The sequence below is a fragment of the Cuculus canorus genome, chromosome Z, assembly GCF_017976375.1.
Source record: "Cuculus canorus isolate bCucCan1 chromosome Z, bCucCan1.pri, whole genome shotgun sequence".
Lineage (NCBI taxonomy): Eukaryota > Metazoa > Chordata > Aves > Cuculiformes > Cuculidae > Cuculus > Cuculus canorus.
In genome coordinates, this window is record NC_071441.1 from 8748412 (window position 1) to 8769125 (window position 20714).

The 20714-nt window shown below is 38.7% G+C and overlaps 1 protein-coding gene and 2 long non-coding RNA genes across 5 annotated transcripts in view; 2 read left to right on the top strand and 1 right to left on the bottom strand.

Moving 5' to 3' along the window:
- Positions 1-11120, top strand: part of LOC128850342 (uncharacterized) — a 33448-nt gene extending 22328 nt beyond the window's left edge. The window contains exons 2-3 of the long non-coding RNA XR_008447664.1: positions 7559-7643; positions 9990-11120. This is a non-coding gene — a long non-coding RNA (uncharacterized LOC128850342). The remainder of the gene's footprint in view (positions 1-7558; positions 7644-9989) is intronic.
- The window catches only part of ANKRD55 (ankyrin repeat domain 55), a 44984-nt gene that overhangs the window by 19867 nt on the left and 4403 nt on the right, over positions 1-20714 (bottom strand). The window contains exons 2-6 of the mRNA XM_009555843.2: positions 18151-18273; positions 16449-16579; positions 14382-14491; positions 11521-11581; positions 8051-8179 (exon numbers count right to left, since the gene is read on the bottom strand). Coding sequence (XP_009554138.1) covers positions 8051-8179; positions 11521-11581; positions 14382-14491; positions 16449-16579; positions 18151-18273 — 554 coding nt within the window. The remainder of the gene's footprint in view (positions 1-8050; positions 8180-11520; positions 11582-14381; positions 14492-16448; positions 16580-18150; positions 18274-20714) is intronic.
- LOC128850343 (uncharacterized) overlaps positions 11861-20714 on the top strand; it is a 50883-nt gene continuing 42029 nt past the window's right edge. For 2 of the 3 annotated variants that reach the window (XR_008447667.1, XR_008447666.1), the window contains exons 1-2: positions 11861-16570; positions 18165-18298. This is a non-coding gene — a long non-coding RNA (uncharacterized LOC128850343). Of the gene's footprint in view, positions 16571-18164; positions 18299-20268; positions 20391-20508; positions 20607-20714 lie in introns of those variants that run through there. The other variant, XR_008447665.1, reaches the window with a different exon arrangement.

Genomic DNA, 20714 nt, shown 5'->3' on the forward strand with positions numbered 1-20714 from the left:
CATTATGTGCAAACAGCCTAAATTTTTCACAGGTCTGTACACAGTGCTGTTTTATTAATTTCAGTTCATTACTACAATTTATCGAGATAATTTTGAATTTTATCCAGACCCATGAAGTGCTTGGTGTCCCTCTAATTTGGTTCTAAATGTGGCTTATATGTGAGTTATGTATTTCATCACATGATTACAGAACAAATAAAAACATTCTTTTGCTAAACCTCCGTTTGGATTGTCCATGAGATGTCCACCTGCAAAGATTATTTGAACTGTCCTGAATATGAGTAACAGAGAATATATGATGTGCAATATAAGTCCCTGGGTTGATTTTGATCACATTACTCCTTATTCTTCCCCATGGAGACGTGCTATATTTGGGCTGAATGCAAGGTCCATTATCGCAGATTGTACTTATACAAATTGTGCTACTGATGTCATCCAGTGTGATTAAAATTGCAGGTACTACTCAAACCAGAAAGGGACAAAAATTTGAACTTTTTATGATCACTCCATTCACCACCTACTTAACAAGCTTTCTGTGCCACATGATGAACTTCATCTTACTGGCACTTTTCCAGTATTTCTGTATTTTACTACCGGGTATTAAACTGATTAATTGACATTCAAATGTACTATATCCAATAGCTTCTTATCTGCAGAAGCAACAATTACTTCAACAATGGTGATGAAATTTATGTACTGGTTTAACAATTCAATCAAATTCTTAATTATGTTTTCAAATTATCAAAGGATATTTCCTGATATTTGGAACACTCTTCTGAAAGAGATCTCTGATCAACTGCTTTGTGGGTTTCCAGCTGTCTCTTATTAGGAATGCCTTCTTATCTTCACATTCATCTGAGATCTTTTAAGTTGCAAAAAAAATTCTTCTAGAACACTTACACTGTCCTTTTTCTTAGAATGATAGCTTTGAGCTGAGGTCACCAAAAATGTAGTCTTCCTGTGGTAAATTTACCATGAACCACAGTACTATTGTTAGACCAAGATGTTCAGTGGTAAATTTACCATAGGAAAATTACATGTTTTTGTAACATTACTGTATGTATCCCTACATTTTATCTTCCCTTTTTGTATTCAACTAATTTAAGCAACATCCTCAGAGATTATTAGTTATTTTTGCTATGTATTTCTATATAATTCCACAGGGCTCCCCCCACAGTTTCTTTACAGCTCTGTCCCATCTCACACCTTTTTCGGCTTCCACCCATTATTCATTCTCCCTAGTGAACTTTTCTTTCTTAGATCACTCATCTAAATTAAACTTATTCAATGAAGAATAAATGTCCTAAAGCCTCAATCTGGGAGCATTTGCAAGGCAAACTTTGTGCAAGCTTTTGTCTGAGATTTGTTTCATTTCCTGAGAGTAGCAAACAACAGATTCACTAACAGGGTTGCTAGCTCTTGCTTTGATTTGATTACAATTCTATTTTTTTTTAGATTCTTTAATAAAAAGCCAAACGCATGATAGTTACATCTCTCAGTGCTTTCAAAATAAGAAAGTAATTCTTCTGGAAGTGTCCACCAAATGAAATACCATAATAAGAATCCTGACAGGTTTGGGACAACTTTCTGTGTGAATTTTGACACTTTTACATCCTCACTGTTACTACAGCACTTGTACTTCAGCCCTTTGTACATCCAACTGATATGCAGAATGACTATTTTACTTGGGAAGTTTATTATAACTTATGAAATATTCTACCATAGCATTCAATTTTATTCTGTCAGTCTTCACTTGTATGTAGTACAATGTTTGCCTTGTGCACTGCACTATACACAGGATTATTTTTCCCCTATGTTAGAATACTACAATGAACTATGTATGTCAATGCCAAAGAGAAGAATCATGTGAAGAGAGTGGACAGGACAGGGACAAACTATGGACAGGGACAAGCTATGGACCACTTAATCACTTAACTGCTTTTTGGAAACCCTGACAAAGTATTTTTTTTCCAAGTGAATGCTTCTGTAGATTATGTGATTAGGTTTCACTAGCTTTCCTATATTTTCTGCCTGCTTATACCCACAACTAGCTTTGCCAGAGGGAAATTCTCCTCTAGTAGCTGTCTGTGTTTCTTCTTCTACATTCTTTTGTCTTTCAATTCCACACCTGCGAATCCAAAGCTTTGATTTTCTCTTTGATGTCCTTCTGCTCTGACCTGAATGATTTGACATTTTAAAACATTATTTTACTCCTTTCTGCAGCAAAAAGCAAATACTATTCCTATGTTGCTACTCTGGGATGTAACTTTTATAAAGAAGCTCCATAAATTACTATAGATTAAATAAAATCTGCATCAGTACTACTGGCTTCCTCCTGGAAACCATTTTTGTGCATCTTTCGGTACTGTTTGAGTTTTATGTTACAGAATGCTGGCTGGTGTCCTAGTCCTTTTACCTTTCCTCATAGCCTTTTGAAAAGACATACATAGCATATTTTAATATTCAATTGACTATTACACCAGCAAGGCCACTGGAAAAAAAGGCAAAGATATTTTTCTCCTTTGCTGAAATAAAGAAACACGAGCCACTTGGAGTATTTGTTGAGCAACCCATAGCAAAATTTGAAGAAATAACTTGTCTGTGGACATTTTTCCTGTGTAACTCTACTTGAGGTTATTACATTGGTAAATATATATTTCCTTTCAAAGTCACCTTTTTTTTCCATTTTGATTCTGAAATTCAGTACTTACTGAAAGCAAAAATAATCCCATAGACTTTTCCCACTTGTCTTTGTTGGTTGGGACTTCAAAAGTCTTAATCTTAGACTCAAGGCTTTGCTAGCAGAAACCCTGTGTTCAGTTATGTCTGTACTGGCAAACCCGAACTATTTCTCCAGTACAATTTTTTCCCTTATGGGATTCATTTTACTAAAGTGCAGTTTTTCTCATATTCCTTTCCTGTAACACAAATTCAGAATTTCATCCTAGAATCAAGACGAGACAAACATAATGTTGCATCAACAATGAGGATATGTCTGGCTGGTACCAGATATTAAGGTTGTATGAGAAGAACGCATCCCTGTCTTGTTGTAGATGCAGTGTCTGCCTTTTTAAACACAGACAATACTGAACTCAAGAGCAGAGACATAATGCATCTCCTTCTAGTCTATGGCAAACATAGTGCAGTAAGAAACATCCATCCGTCTGGCCAATTGAGTTGCTGAAGACTTTTGCCTACCCAGGAGCTTTCTCTCATTGTTAAGGACTTCCAGCATTCCCTCTTCAGTCTAGGGAAAGCTGAAGAATGGAAATGTGTTTACCTTCACAGCTGCCATGCCTTGGCTTCCAGATGGCTATGTTGGCAGTGGAGAACCACTGCAAAAACTCAGAGCCCCCTGAGGTTTCTCTGCTCTCAGGGTACAAAGACAACTGGGCCCTGTGCTGAGGAAAGGAACGATCTGTAATACCGTCTTCAGCTTTCCTCCTGCCAGCAAAACTTTGCCAGAAGTTGCCTGGATGCAGCCCAGGCACTTCACAGGGTGTGCTTCTGATGGCAGACCAATATAAATTAGCGACAATTCTACTGACGCCACTGTAGTTACATTGGTGAGACTCAGTTAGCTCAGAGAGAAGCTCATTTGTCTTCTCCTAACCCTGATGCTTCAACCTCAGACACCCACTGAGACAGTGTCTCTTGCAGACTCGGAGTGACCCAGCTTGGCTTGACTTTGTGGTACTTTTGGAAAGAGAACTTGTTGTTGTTGCACAGGATACTTTGTGCTGTGGTCCTCAGAGCACTACTGTCTCTGATACAACTAGGGGACATGGTGTTTTAAAAATATTTATCCTCTCAGCAGCTTTAGTGGGTCTTGGAAAAAGCCACCAAAAGACAAATGCAGAATTGGAGGCATAACTAGAGCTATTGAATAACCATGTCTCTCTTACCGTTTCTTTGCTCAGGAACCAAAAAACTGCACAAAATGCTGGACAAGTCTCCTTGAGAATTTTTCACTTGGAGTCTTTTATAATACATGGCTATGATTTACTGTGTAAAGGGCTATGACTAAAAATACTTGGCTGCTTTCCCCTGCTAGTACATTGTCGTGAGGACTGATTTCTCTGGGTGAGCTGTTTATGTGCTTTCAGAAAAAGGTCATTTATTCCACAGTAGAATAAGGATTTATTCTTTACTACTATCAGAGAAATGGAAACATTTGTCTTCCAGTGCCTTTTTTTCAGGCACAGGAGATCAGGGCATTTACAGGTATGCAAAAAATGTGGTGCATGTACATTACTCATCTATGGCATGTACTTACGGTGTTACACATAGACTATGTGCTCGGAAGAGGTCTGGCAATTATCCTGTACTTACCTACAGGTTTTGCCCAAGACAAATTCCTAGTAGGCTCAGTGGGAGTTCTGCAATTAATTTCTTTGGAAATTTGATTGATGTGAATAATTACATTTTCAACAACATGTCCATACGTGAAGGAGTTACTGTTTAACAGTCAATTATTTCAGGCAAAGGCAGTTTTTCTGATGATCTAGTTGTACTGATAAGGTTGTATACAAATACTGCTGTGCCATGTACGAGTCACAACAGGGGCTTTGGCTTATGAACTGACATAAATGAAAGTGGAGAAATAAGTCACAGGAATATAAACATCCACGTAGAACTAGGGAAGATCCTTGAGTATTGGAACTCAATTATCTGTACCATAATATTTTTAAAATCCTCTCTGGCATGGTTTTGGCTTGGGTTAATTAACACTTTCCCACCAGCTCCTGGGCATAGTTCATGAGATAGCATGGACCAGAGACCATACCCAATAATTGGTCTCCATATGACCCTCTGTTTTAGAGAATAAGAAAGTTTAGCAGCAGGAACACATACTATCCTGTGATAGTCATCCTCGGTGCCAGAGCCAAGACTCAATCATATTTAATTTCCTATTGAAGACATTGTTGTAAATGCTTATAGCACTTTTTTTTGGGGAAAAGCTTCCGATGTTATTGGAGCAAGTTTATTTCTAACTCAAAGCTATTTGCAAACTCTCTCCCTCTATGAGCTTGACAGCTCACTCTGTAGAGCCCTGCTGCTATGCAGAGTTCCAGCCTTCATAAACAACAGCTGTACCTTTGCTGAAATGACAATATTTATACAAGAAATAGATTTCTTAAGGGGATGCTTAAAAAACACACATTGAATTTGATTTTCATCTGTTTACTAATAGCCAAAATGACATAGTGACATAAAAAAAGGAAACAGTACTTCCCCTTTCTAGCTATCTCTAGAAAACAGCATGACACAAGGAGAAAACAAATACAAATTCTCGGTAGAAAAAAAATCAGACTGTGAGCAATGCCTAGCAAATACACTTCTTCTGGCCTAATCCACCAACAAACATGTCTGCTATGGAGAAACACACTAAGTTTTAAGGAGTGTTTGGAAGTTTCTCTGAGGTCTGACAATGTAGGCAGAACACACACATGAAAAATGGGTCCTAGGCAAAGAGAAGGATTACGGTGATCCCTTGGGAGACATCCTAGCCCTGAGCCACCAGTGCCTTCCCCTTCCCTCTGACCTGGCTGGGTGTCCAGCTGTGTTCTCGAGATGCAACAGAGAGATTCATCCCTAGAGATCTTGAAATTAATTGTGCCCTCACCTTACAAGTATTTACAGAGGCTGCCACGCTTGCTCAGCCGAACACAAATGAGTAATGGCCTATGCTTTGCTTTCATAAAGTGTTTAAGATAAATAGGTATTTCTCTCTGCTCTCAGGAAATGGGGAGATTAAGTTATTGCATTTTTGCTATGGAGCAAATATGCAGGCTAGTGATTTTTTAAAACTTTGCACTCTGAATCAACCTGTAAGAAATCATAAGCGCAGTTCCACATGACAGAATATTATTTTGAAAGGCTTATTTTTATTTGCCTTCTTTTTATCCCTAGAGGTCTGCATTTCTTCATTTGGAAGAAATCTTAATCAGTTTGTTTATGAAAGCTGATATTTTTACATAATCATATGACTTTGGAAACCAGTTTTAAGAGACAAAGACAATTCTGGTAAAAAAACATGACAACTAGCAAGGCAGAAACACTCCAAATTTCCCCAGGCTATTTCCAAGGTACTGCTAGTAGTATTATGATACAGTAGTATGTATTTTAAATGAAGTCAAATGAAGTTAAACAGAGTGCCCTATTCAGCCAAAAACAACCTCTGCAGTTGGTATTGCCTGAACTCTGCAAGTCTCTTGTACTCTGAAGTTATTGATCTAATTTTTAAAGGAAAAATATCCCCTTTCCAGCAGCTATGGAGGAGGCTATTAGATATAGCTATAATCCCACCTAGGAGAGCTGTTGTTCAGCTTTCCGTTATAGCAGAGAAAGTCATGCCTGTCCACAGTATCTATTTCTCCTGGGCCTAACAGGGCAGCACTGGCTGAGAGTACTTTTTCCTGGCTAAGCTTGAGTAAGAGAAATTCAATCTATTTCTAAAATAGAAACTAGCTTTATTAAAAGATCTATTCCATGTTCTGGTATTTCAACTACCCCTTCTGGACCTAGAAATGTGGATAGAAGAAATAATTTGTAAGGCTTTGTAGAAGGAGTTCTTCAAGAGGAATAAAAAGGGGGGTCATCTTGCACGTGTTTCCTCTTGATTTCTGGAAGCAGCTTAAAGACAGAAAGAAGTGGTGATTTGCCTCCACATGAGGCCAGGTGTGTTTTGTTCGGTTTTAATTTCCCCTTTCTCAAGAGTTATTCTGCACGTTTGTGAGAGAAAGGTGGAGGTCGGGGTTAGTGGTTGAATTAAATAATAAAATTTGCAAAATACAGAATCAGGAAAAGATTAAAATATTTGAGGAATTTTGTGGGTCCCTGTATGAAGGGGATTCCCTTTCATCTTTCTATTTGAGAGACAGCTTGTTCTCAGAGCTGTGATCCAGACCATGGCCCAGCCTGCAGGAGGTCGCATGAGTTTCAGAGGTTTCCAACTGGAAGCAGCCTGCATTGTAGTACGCTTAGTGAAAATGCACAACAGGTTGTAGAGAGATAGTGTAGAAATAATACCAGTTGCAGAGGCTAAAATATACCTTTACTTCAGAAAAAAAAAGTTGAGCCTGCTGTTATATGAACCACCTGTGGGAGATTGTGTTTGAAGGAAAGAAATTATCCATTCTAGATGTCCTTTCTCATTTAAAAATACAGTATACGGCAGTTCAAAGCTTCTAAATTTCTTGTTGGCACATCTTTTAAGATGAGTGAACTTAGACCAAACGGTAAGGATGCAAATACTTAGTCATTGTAGGAAAATGTTACTGGATTTTTGTGCAAGTTCAATTTCTGCTCATCTGGTGTGCAGGTGTTTTGAACATTGATATTGGAACTTGCTATGTGAACGTATTTAGATAATTTCATCTGGGCAGTTTTCTGCAGTAACATTTAAGCATAACTTAGTAATATACACTATATTGAAGATCGCTTACTACCTGTTGCATAACACAGTGTTTAATGCCACATTAAACCTGTGTGTTTTCCTTCTTTAATGGTGGCCTGAGTAACTTTTGGCAATCTGATTTTTTTTTTTTTTGCACAGGAGATAGGAACATACAGCTCAACAGGAAATGTGTTTGGCTCCTTGTTTTCCTTATCTCCAGAAAAGTAGGGCCTTATCTCCTCAGGTAATTATTCTGCCAGTATAGCTGTTTAAATATCTTTTTAACTTATGTTTACATTATTTTATTCCCCAAACCCTTTGGCAAGACTATTTAAGCTGCTGATTTCTGCAACATCATTTAGTGACAAAAGTTAAGCATGAGTTCAACATGAAGCATATACATAGTGACAGTGAAATAAATGTTAACTGTTAGCGGTGCTGAACCTATTGTTAAGTATGCCTTGCTCTCCATCTAAGATGTTAGATCCTTGATCTGTTCTCACTGGTAAAATGCTGGGGTTGTTAGAGGGCATTCCCAGCATCCATTGTCCTTGTTTCACAGCTGTACTAATTGCATTTAGAGTATTTAGGACATCACGATAGCTAGCTCAACTCAAGCAACTGCCCGGTGAAACCATGGTGGTGGCTCACCTGTACTGCCCAGTGCAAAGCCGTTTTGAAGTCTTTGTCCACCAGAGTCAGGTCTGCTCCTTTGTGCAGCAGAGTCTGGGTGTGCTGTGGCCTGTTGTGGAAAGCAGCCCAGTGGAGTGAAGTCATTCCCTGAAACCCACAAACATGGAGAACAAATAATCATACATCATTCAGAGGAGCACCCTTCAAGTTTCTGTAGGTAAGCTGGGCAGTTCTGAAATCATTCTGGACTGACAGACTCTTACCTCTCCTTCTTGATTTGGAATAATTACTAACATTATTAGCGGAGCCATAAGGGAAACCAAGCATTTAACTTTTTTTGAGTTATTACAGAAAATGGATACAAATATGGATGCTTCTTTTGTATGTGACTTTAGCTTGTTATAAACAACACATGGTCAGGACCACGACAGCCAGGGGATGGTTCCTCACTGCTCAGTTTGGATCCTGTGAGAAAAGCCTGGCTTAGATTGGGGCTTTGACATGAGTGTGGTGTTTATTTTAGGTCTTATCTTTGATCCAAGATAAATATTATAAGCTCTTATTCTTGCTAGCACTAATCTACAAGCTAAGGAACTGGCCCAGTGATGTCCAAAAAAAAAAAAATCACAGTATCAACATCTCATATTTACTGTTTAGGGAGGAAACAAGGCAAATGGTAAGCTATTCATCTGCATTTTCTTTCCATCTTAGCTGTGTCCAATCAGTCTTGGTAGGTAAGAGAATTCATGGCCTCTACTTGCATCTTCATCAGCATTGTTATAAACACATTTATGTTTTACTCTTTGTCTATAATATAAAGATTTTCTGTATGAAGTTACTTACTCAATGTTACTTAAAAATGTTAAAAAGTTAAAAATTGCCAAATACCGAATTATCATGTGGTAAAAAGTAACTTTGGGCAAGAGGTGTTTACTACCACTTATCAGGGAAAATGCATTTCAAGGGTCTTGCCTGTTCCCAAATTTATAAAAAGCAAAAAATGTAGAGCGGAAAAGAAGTTAAAACTTGACATAGGACCCCATGAAGACAACTGGCAGCAATTCAGGTAAAGTACAATCTGTAAAACATCAATGCAGACAGCTTATCAGTGCATTACTAGTGGAAGCTGTTAGCAGTGATTTTCTAATGAAAAGCTTGAATGCCCTAGCATTAATTTCTCTTGCTCATCAAATATCTCATAAGGCCTTTCAAGCTTGAATATAGGTGGCTTGAATATAGGTGATGACAGAATAGAACAGTTGAACAAGAGCAGTTTTGTTTCTAGTTAGGATTTGCAGAGCCTAAACATAGCGGCTTTGGTTTTGTAAAGCCAAAAATGAGGGTAAAATTCTGCCTAATGGAAATTTATGGCAGCTCTGCCATTGATGTCTGTGGACGAAAGTTTTGACACAAGGGACTTAGAACTGTTGATAGACACCCAGTATCTGTGAGTGCTGTGAAAAGAGCCTTCACTGAAATGATTTCCAGCTGGCAAATGGGAAAGATCGCTGAAAGAGAAGGTGCATTCTTCCAGGCCAGCTTTCTGTCATTCATTCTCTGTCTGATGCTATGGATGAAAAATCCTTGAAAAATCAACTTTCTGTCTGTCTCTACTGTGATAACCAGCATTTTCTAAAAAGTAATTATTTTCATTTTCTTTAAAACAGCTGCCTGATGATTTCTGTAGGTGTCCCTGTCATTTTAGATGCAAAACCCAGATAACAACAATAACAATAATCATAATCATCAACATCCTCCTCCTCATCATCATCTTTTAATCCTCCCCAAGCAATTTATGATGCTATAGACTTGTATTGTGTCATCCCTCTAACATAGCTGCCAAGCTGGAAGTCCTATTTGTTCTGGTTGTTCACCTGCCCATGAAAGGAAGCTACTCTGTAACTGTTACTACCTTGTAGTCCTTTTCTGCTCCTATTCTTATATATCCTTTTTTTAGGTTACTCTTGCAGCCAGCTTCAAGATGAGAGCATACCAAGGATTCAGACAGACCTTAATGCTGCTTCCTGTTTTGTTCTCCTCTTCTAAAAAGTCATACAATCCATGTGTTCTTTTGAAACACTCAACTGGGCAAAGAGCATCTGCAACTGGGCAAAGAGCTCATGTGTGTGGGCCTGCTGCAGTGGGCAATGCTTATCTAGCCCACCCCCATCTGATTTGTGCATAGTGGCATCTGTATGTAGACTTCTGTTTATGAGAGAAGGCATGAGAGTAATATGAGAACAGTCAAAGGTGAAGATCCAGTAGAATGTAATATTAAAGGAGAGACAGCCAAGCAACTGCGCGTTTATAAAAAATAGGAGCCACAGGGGTTATAAAAGGAGAAAAACCAAGAAATGGCTGTGAGAAATACAGTGTGACATTTGTTTTGCTCATTTTGAAGGCTTTTTCAGGGAATGTCTCTTCACATTGTCATCTGAAAAGCTTCATAAATAAACCCACCGAAAGCCACAGTTATGGAAACTGTGAAACCTCCAGATGTATTTCTGATCGTTTACGTGCTCATGCATTCATCAGGGTGTTTTTCTCAAGTGTAAGATGGGAAAACTGAAGCCTTTTACTGATGCCAAAAGAACAGCTCTATTAGCTGCAATCATTTTTGAAGATCCACGTCTTTCAGAAAACATGAATATTCAGGATGTCGTACGGACGCTTGAACAAATATCTTGTCCATGCTAAATGACAGTGAGCTGGACTGAAATTTCTAAATCGCATCTAGCAATGCAAAACATTATGGCTTCAAATTATGATACAGGGTTCCATGCAATTAATTTGAAACATAATTCTATATCAGAATGAAGCATACATCTGGTTTAAGTACTCGTAAGCAAGGTCTGCAAACCATCCTGTGGATAAGGAAGGTTCACAGGAAGAGGGAAAATTAACAATGATGGTTCTGGCACTGTGGAGAAGACATAAGTCCTTGAACAATTTTTAGAGTGAAGAGAAACGTGAAAAGACATCCAGAATCTCCCTTGTGGCTTCTTTCTTTGGAGAGGAAAACATTTGGGAAGTTAACATTTTACTGAATGTATATATACACTCAGGTCCCAATTCTTTAAGGATCAGAGGATAGTTTTTTGTAGCTCCATGGGTATTCTGTGTAATACCAGCTTCCCAATATTTTTCCTGAGAACCACACTTTAATGATGGGATGATTGGTAAAGGTGAAGATTTACTCCAATGTTGGACTTCAGAAGAATCAAAAGCAATTAATGTCTTGGCAAGAGAGTTAAGACACTGATTCAAGGTATTTCAAAGCTGGCAGTAGATGGAGAAGGTTTATTAGCCTAAGGGTGCATCACACGTAGTAGAAAAAATAAGATAATTCTTTAAGAGTTCAGCAAAAGCTTTATAGAAATTTTTGACAACTACATAGTCTCATCATAAAACAGTGGACTCTTTCTGAACAGCATGACTTATTTGCCCCTAGAGCCTTGGACTGTGACTTGTAGCACAAGCTCACTCACCTCATTGTCCTGATGATTAATTTCACTAAGATTTGACTGTTGCAGAAGCACATTCAGAAGCCTGTGGAAGCAATGACATAATCAGTGTGCTGTACTCCTGACTAAGCCTGAGAAATTGACATTTTTTGAAAAACAAAACATGCAGTTTCAAGAAAGATCAGTATTAGTGATGGGTATAGGTCAGAATCTTATGTCTGATCTTTTTTATACTAGAAAAGCAAACAGGACTTTGTGGTTTACTGTAACACAAATTTAGTACTGGGATTTAAGAGCAGAACAAATAGGAAGAATTCTAGTGCTGATTGCCAAGCTAGAATCAGCGTGCATACAATACATATGTGCGGTTTTTTGTAGGTTAGCAATTAATTGTCATCTTATTCTATAAATTTTTAAACGAACAGTGATCAGTTCTTAAAAAGATTTTTCACTCTTCTTAACACTCATGGTAATGTTTTGTTGTGTACTTGTTTGTGTGTGTGTGTGCATGCGTATGATATATTTTGTACATGCACAAACCAATAGTATTTTACAAGGCCTTATAGTGTATTTGTTGGGATGGGACAACTATTATGATATAAAATACAGCAATGCAGTGGTTCACATTTTATAGAATATCAGACTACAAACACTCCCCTCTGGTGGAGGGAACAGTTGCAATAAAATAGTTATATAAAGCATAATTAAAGTGCAGTAATATTTTTAACACTGCATGGATTTTTTTCTTTTCTTTTAGTATCCTATGGAGATGTTCTGAAATCACCAGAGGTCTGGCGAAGATGATTGTGTTTTCTAGTAGGATGCTAAGGGTTTGGCTCATATAATTGAGTGGATGTGGAAATGAATAAGACTATCCTGTCATAGGCTGTAACAAAGCCAAATAGCATAGATCCTAACGTGGGTGTACAGTTCTTACGATTACAGCAAAAGGAGAGATATATCCTTAGTGAATCCCTAGATAAGATCATAATGGAACTCTGTGACTCATCTGAAGGTGTGAGTTTACTAGAAACCTTCAAAAGATGGGCACTAAAAAGACATGTTTTGCAAATAAATAAAAAGACGACGAAGTGTCCAGGAGTGAACTCTGATAAATGTACAGATAATGCACAGATCAATGTTAGCATGCATTTATTCCAATGCATAGTTGTGAAATGGAAGAGGTATTTTGCAGACACTTCGCACCATGACTCAGTCTCAGAAATAGAGTATCTGAAACAGGTCAGGGTAAAAATGGTGTAGTGGGCAGAAAGACTGAGATAACCTTAATATACTTGTGAACCCCATTTATTACGTAGTTTTATGATCTGATACATGGTTCTGTAGTTTAAGCTCAGATATAATCAATGAAACCGTATACATGAATTATGTACATTATAATTTGAGTGCAAAACTTCTATCAACAACAAATTTTGTCTCACTTATATCCTTAGACCAATATGGCAACCTAAGTGCTAACCACTGAAATATCTACGTATTCAGCCATGGAGCTGAGACTTCTCTGACGTCTACTCTTAAAGACATAGGTCAGGGTGTCCATAGATTCTCTTTCCACCTTTCCTCTTAGGCTCTGTGGAATGCCTTGAAGCACATATATCAATTATCAAGTCAATACATAAATTATCTGCTGCCTCTGGCACATGGAATTGTAGCAACAGGCTGCCAGCTTTAAAATTTGGCTGAAAAAGCACTCAATAGTGGGCCACTGCATATACCCTTTTGGCAACTACATGGGATTCTAGAGAGCAACAATGACCGTCATGGAAAATCTCCCCTGTCGGTGCTCCAGGCATGTCTTCTAGGCATGGGCAAACCCAGTGAGAAGACAGGAATTGAGCAACTGATAAACTCCTGTGCAGAGCAAAGGTCTGCCCGTATCCATGGAGAACGTGAAAAGTGTTCAGGGATCCCTGTGTGCTGCTGGTAAAGTAGATTACTGTTCCCTTTCAAGTAGCAGCATGTGCAGTGTTGTACAAACATTTTACTCTTTCTGTGGAGGCTTTGTTTAATGATAGTGACCCGTACTTTTGCAGAAACCTTGAACTATTCTCTCCAAGTGATGCATGAAATGTAACGATAACATGGAAAATGAAAAAAACCTGTTAAGAAAGGCTAGAGAGCAAGATCAGCAGAAACGCACAGAGGTCTGGTCTGGTATGGTGACAGCAGCCGAACTACAGACTCAATGATTAAGTCATATTTACATTTTATGTATACTGAATGTTCTACCTGTCTCTAATATCTTCCTATCCCTGCAGGCATGATCTACTTAGGAGAGTTTTTTGAGTGAATTCATTCAGATATACAAATCAAAGTTTTATTATGTTTCCTGTTATCAAAGACTGGAACGAGACAAAGAGGAGCTTTCTTAAGACTGCTTGTGAAGACGCTCTGTAGTTGTTACTCCACCTTCAGTAAATGTAGCTGAAAATGAGCCAGTCCACTAAACCTCAGCTTCCCCTTTACAGCAGGGGCTCTCAGAGAGGTTGTCATGTGGAAACTTTTCTCACATTTGCCATGCTACTCAGAGGAGAAGTCCAGAGAAAGAGCACCTTCTAATATTTCTTGAGGGGAGGTGGTTGCAAGATAAGTGGTCAGGAGAAACCTAAGGTTTCAGCCTCTATTATAATTTTTTCCCCCTCCTGCTGATGTGATTTTAAACCAGGATGCTTACCTTACTTGGCCATATGTCTCTGTTACACAAGTGCTGTACCATGTTTTCCTCCTCTCTATGTTTTTTACGATAGACACTAAACAAAGGAGCATGTCACAAGTGTAACTGTCACAGCTGACCTTCCTGACTTGGGTTCCCCTTCGTTCTGGGTAGCTCATGCTGAGCTCACGCTCATACCTCTTGAACATACCTCACGTCAGACTCTGCAGTAGCAGCGTGTAATGGCAACCTCCCATTTTTGTCAGGTATGTTCTGCTTAGCACCGTTTCTGAGGAGGCTGACACAGCCTTCCAGCCAACCCTAAAAAAGAAATTAGAGCATGTCAAAGAGAAAAGTGAATGCATCAGGCCATATCTTTGCTTGGTGGTTCTAGTGTCCACGTGTGACTATAGCTGTTTCTGCCAGCAGAGAAACTGATCTTTCATTTCCCCAACAGAGGTCTCTCAGCACCCAGACTAGTTCCCCTTACTGGTTTTCCCTGGTAAATCTCAGACTGGATCAGTCATTCATTTTTGCAATAAGGTATTTTCATTTTGTTTTTTCTGCAGCTGTGGCAAGTACCTACTGAGTAGAGTGATTAAAAAACTGGTAATTCCTGTGTCACTAGCAAATGCTGCATATATTCCTGCATGTGGATTTAATTATGCTAGGTTAAACCAAGAACAAGAGCACTTAAATTCATTTCCTTTATGACATTTTAGCAAAGATGGCAAATCAATAGTAAAAAGCTTTAGTGTGGTCATATAGACATTGTTGCAGAAGTTTGAATTAGCATAAATTTTAGACTGAAAACAGCACCAAAACAGACAGGATGAATAAGTTCTTGGACTAAAACTTTCTGTTGATCACCTCAACAAAAAAGCAAGCAAATAATTTGGTTATGACTGCATAACTCTTTCAGCCCCAGGGAAACCAAGCATGTGTTTAAGTGTTTTGTTCAATCCATAAAGACTGTTCCCTCCTGTATAAGCTATGTCAGATTGACACTACTAGTGTTTATAAAAGGCATGGGATGATGGAATCAGAACATGCCTGTTGCAGCTCCTGGTGGAAGTACAAGACCACCGAATTCTGCTTTTGATTTTGGCTATGAAGCTCTGCTGAGTTCAGTTCTCTGGGCAGTCATCGCAGCCAAATGCTCTGTAGACCTCTGATTATATCCGTCACAGAAACTGAAATGGAAACTTCGAAGCCTGGGTGGTTTAAAACTTTTCCAGTAATTTCTTTTTTTTCCCAAGGAATATTTTTTCCCCTCTGGGAAAAGGGGAAGGGAAAAAGGAAAATGACACTAATTATGGGATTTTTTGAAAATATCTGGCAGAGGAAATGCTTATTCTCAAGTAAGCGGAGAATGCTCCTTGCATTGAATGACACTGCCTGTTTTGCTATTTTCTACACTTATTTTCTGGCTGAATATTGCATAGCTGAGCAGAAGCATTGTTTTAGTACTGAATTTGCAGGAAGAAGCCAGATTCAAGGGCTGTGGTATAATTAGTAACCTGTTTAAATGAATTGGCAATCATCCAGCTGTAACTTACACTTTGCAGCATAGGTGAACATTCCTTCCTCCTTTCTGTCCAGTTAATAATGGAAGCCCACAGTCAACCCCTCTCCCAACTAACTTGGTCCCCATCCTCTCTCTGAATCCTGATTTCCCTCCAGTAAGGAGAAGACTAAGGAGAAGAGAATCACCCTCGTGTTATTCAGACAGGGCTCCACATCTCCCTTCCCAGACTTCTCAATGGGACGTCTGCCCTACTATCACTTTGATGTGGGTTGGCTGGGGGATTGGATTGCTTGTGATCTGAGTATCTTCACTGGCACCTGCAGTGCCCTGAACTGGTGCCCTGGCCACCAGAAATTGAGATAGGAATGCCCTCTCTGGAGTATAAAAATCTGATGCTGACAGCAGGAGAGGAGAAGTTAATCTGCATATTAAGAACAAGAAGGGACTTTCTAGTGCATAGAAACAAGTGGTTTTCTTGAAACCACATAAAGTACTCTGGATCTAGTGAGAACTCCACAGCATTTTGGACTTTACAATCTGAAAGAGAAGGGATGCTCTGACAGTAGTTCTGATCATTTCCTAATAATCATTGCTTCCAACTCTGCATTATAGTGAAGTTTACAATTTCACTGTTGTCTAGAACCAAACGTTTTGTACTTTTTTTTCTTTCCATATTATAAAAACAAATATTTGGTCTGTACGTTTACTCCCTTCATCTATCTTTCCATCGTTCTTCCCAAGCCTCGGTACCAGATAAGTTGCCAGAGATAAACTGGTACGTCCACAAGCATCTTGAGTATTAATATTGGCTCCCATCTTCAGCAGAAGCTTCACTGTATCAACCTGGCGCCCTGACACAGCATGCATCAAAGGTGTGCAACCTGGGGAAGAAAGTAAAGTGTTCTTTTACAATTTTATTTTTCAAAGTCATAAAATAGAGATACTTTCTTACTTGCTAGTTTTATCCCTAGGAAATTAACAAATCCTTTCTCTGACGTTGTCCAACAGTTGTGCTCAACTTTTTGCAGGCTAGAAGTAACTACTCTGGCAGTTACTGACCACTGATTTTAGAAAAAGCATGACTTTACTAGCAAAAGTCTTGCCTCGTTAACTGTGCTTCTGGAGGGAAAAGTGCTTTTCTGTTGACAAGCTCCCAGTAGGAACTGTTTGCTTTGTACATCATTTTGGAAGCTGATAGTCTTCAGAGTGACTGGTAGCCAGATGACACTTGGGTAATTTTCTCAAAAGATTTCAGAAGATATTAAAAAGATTCATGATTTATGTATTCAAAAGATTTAAGATGTCAAGCCCTGTCCCATGCAAAGGCTGTACGTGTGTGAGTAGATGCTTTGGGTAGACAACAAATTATTTCAAAGACTGAATTTGCTCTATCATATTTTCTTTTATGTTGTCAGGAGAACTTATTGCATATTCTGCAATTTCTATGCGAAACCCTGAAAGCAGCATTCAAATCTAATACTCAAATTTCATCATGAAGTATTATGATATCTTCCATTATAATTGCTTCCTCTTCCTTCCATTCTGTTAACTGCCGAATAATAGCAAGAATCTGACAAAGCAATTTAAAATGACTAAGTTGGGAATAAACATGAATATTAGAAACTGTAAGACTACTAGAAGCTTCAGACACAACTGAAGAATAATTATTCTTACTGGATTCAATAAGTCTGCTGAGCAAATTCATGCAAGTCAACCTGAGGTTATGCAGACTGCCATATGTGCAGGATATGAGACATATGATTTGTTTTGCAAGACTGGTCTTTAGTTACAGTTCTATGTACAATCTAGTAAACAAGTTTATTCTCGAGCTGAAATACTTCTGTTTGCTCATCAGCCTAATTCCACCCACTGCCTTTCATACCTAGTCCCTCTCTCACTAAAGGTCTGGAGAGACCGTTTTAGCTTAATTAAGCATTTTCCCTACTGACCAATAGATGTTCTAAAGGTAACAGTTGGGATTTATTGTTTAAAGTGTAGGAAAAATTGGTAACTTGGTAGAAACTGGTAAAGATTAGAATAGCTAGTATTCATATGGACCCTTCAAAAGAAACTAGACTAGGTAAATGCTTTTGAATAAGCAAAATCTTCCTTGAGAGAAGCTTCCAGAGATCTGTGGCTCTAATTCACTTGGAAAACAGCTAAATATAAAACCTAGCCAACGGACAGCACTTTGTAATAACATAAAACAGTAATCTGAAAACAATAAAGCACTGTCTGATTATAGCAAAGCAACTTGTTTGTATCCATATAAAAAAATCTTACAGTTACAGGGGGAAAGAAGTATCCAAACTGAGCATTTCCAGTGGATGTTCCAAAGAATAACTCAAATTTCCTGTATTCTGCTACTAAATATAATTTACTGAACACAAAAGTCAGGATAAGAAGTGGAAAATTCAATTACATGCTGAAGCAACTAATCCCCTTCATTTACCCTCTCTGTCGCAGCACTCCAGGATGGAAGGGTCTTCTCGAATCACAGCAGTTAGTGTATTCACATCGCCATTAGCTGCTGCTTGGAAAACCACAGTCAAGTCAATCTCTTCTGCTGCATCACCTGCAGGGGAGGAGTATGTCCGTGAGTAAGTGGAGAGCAAATACAAATGATTAACAGTGAAAATAATGACACTTATTTCACTGAGTTTTTATGACTGTATAACTTGAGGTGGAACAAAGTGTATCTAAACAGCACTGTGGTTTTCCTTAGTCATCTGAAACTTGTTTTTTATAACTTCTTCCAAAAACTGTCAGGCACAGATGCTGAGAGTACATAAGAAAACTTCTGGAAAGTTTCCACCACTTATAAGGAATTGTGCTAACATTAATGTAACATGACATGAAAAATGATGAAGTAATAGCTGAACTAGCTCATCATATTGCTGGCTACACTTTTATAAGATAGCATGAAATCAGTGTTTTCAATGTGAGTGTTGTCTTTGCCCCAGTCAGAAGACTGAGGCTTTTCACTTCCTTTCCCTGCCATGCCCAGGGGAATTCTTTTCTCAGGAGAGTGAGCTTCTGGCAGCAATGGTTTGTGTCAATAATTCTGACAAAAGAGGAAAGGTAGACTACTGATTGGAACCCAGGAGAGGTTTATTTTCTTGACGGTTACAATATGAGATATTATTTAAAGCAGATGCCTTGCAGGACCTGTTTGTGAACACCCCTCAGATATTTCTTTCTAGAGAAAATAATGTGGTGACCCTCTCTTTGCTTCTTTCTTTCTCACTTCCTTCCAGATTGGTCATCCCACACTGCACATGCCTACACTTCAATTGGCTTTACGTGAACTATTACCCTCTTAACCTCAGGAATCAAAAGATTTGATTTTTTGCTGCAGTGTGAAATCTGATGCAATGGTAAAATGCTACAGATAAGTATTGTGAGCCAGCCACAGACTCCTGTTCAGTTTTAAAAAGAGTTTCTGGTCTCTATTAACTCAAAAAGATGTAGTGAGCTGTGCTTTTCACTGAGTCTGAGGGTCAGGGCCACAGAGCATAAGGTTTGTCAAGGCACTGCACTACCCAGTTATAAGGACAAAGAAAAACTGATGCCTAAATCACACTAGAGTGTTGATCAAAGGAAAGACAGCTTAAGCGACTGGTGACTTATCTTTTCTGTCATGTCTTCTAGGGACAGCACGGCTATGTAAGCTATGCAGAAAAAAGGAAAATGGTTTAAAGAGATTTTGAAAAGTTAGTAAAAAGTCTTTTTCATAATCAAAGAATACATTATTACTAACACATTGATATAAGTTATATTTTAAACATTGTCAGATATATTTTTGAGTATAAAAGATCTTTAAAGATAGTTTTACAGTATTAGCCACGCTATTCATATTGTTTTCAGATGTTGTTGCGGCTGAACCTGTGTGAGCTCCATGCTGGTGTTTACAGCCTAGTGTAATTCCCTACATCTGACCTTCTCTCACTGGGATGCAATCATCCTTCTCGACTTTAAAACTTGTCTGCCATGGAAACACAATCTAGCTAACTTGCAAAAGGTTAATCTGTCAAACTTGGAGCTCTGGTTATGGGATTGAAAAAACTAAAATGCTGATTCTAAATCTGCTTTCACCAGCGCACAGATTCCCTCTCCATCACTACTCAGCTAAGGAATTTAATTTCTTCTATTTGTTCTAGCTTGTGTTTTAAATGACACATTTGATAAAACTTGTAAATTAAAAACGTTAACTTGATTTTTATTCTGTTGGGAGTCTCTTGCTGAGGGAACTGCTCATTTGGCTCAGAAGCTTTGATCTGTGTGCTTGGGAGATCAGGACAGACTTAAGAGTCTGTGTCTCTGGAGAGTCATTGTCAATGACTAGTAAATGAAAAAAAGAAGTGACTTTACCACAGGAGTTATTAATTAGATTTCCATAGCATACCAGATCTGCAGACTGCTTTCACAATCAGTGAATTCAGCAAAGATATGTTAATAACAAGCTTGGGTCTGAGCTAGTCCCTTACTCAAGGCGGTGTGTATGCAGTGGGCAAAAGGCAAGGAGACAAGGCAGATTCATCACTTGTGTTGCTGCTCTTTGTGTTGCCAGTTCCCGGAGGTACACAGGGGGTACCATCCATGAGCACCTCCTCTCAGAGCTACATGTGGTGGTGATTATATGGGAATGGTACAGAGAAGATGCTGCTGGCATTGGGAAGGAATCCGTTAGAGGTACTGAGACAGACAGTGGTTCAAAGGGGCCCTTACCTCCTTCATGTATTACATAGGTAAATTTTGTACTTCTTGATGTTTAGCTTTGTAAGTAGTTAAATTTTTCTGCTGCCATTAGGAACAGAGGAATACAGATACAAACCAAAACTCTCCATCCTCCAAGAAGAGCAGTTGCAGGATGGCAGGAAGATGAGGACACGGATGTACACCTGCATGAAGGTCCTTGACTCCTTCTGCCCTTTTTCATCTAACTAAACCACAATGTCTTACTCCCTTTCCCTTTGCTTCTGCTGGGCTGAATTTACTTTCCCAACAGCAACTATC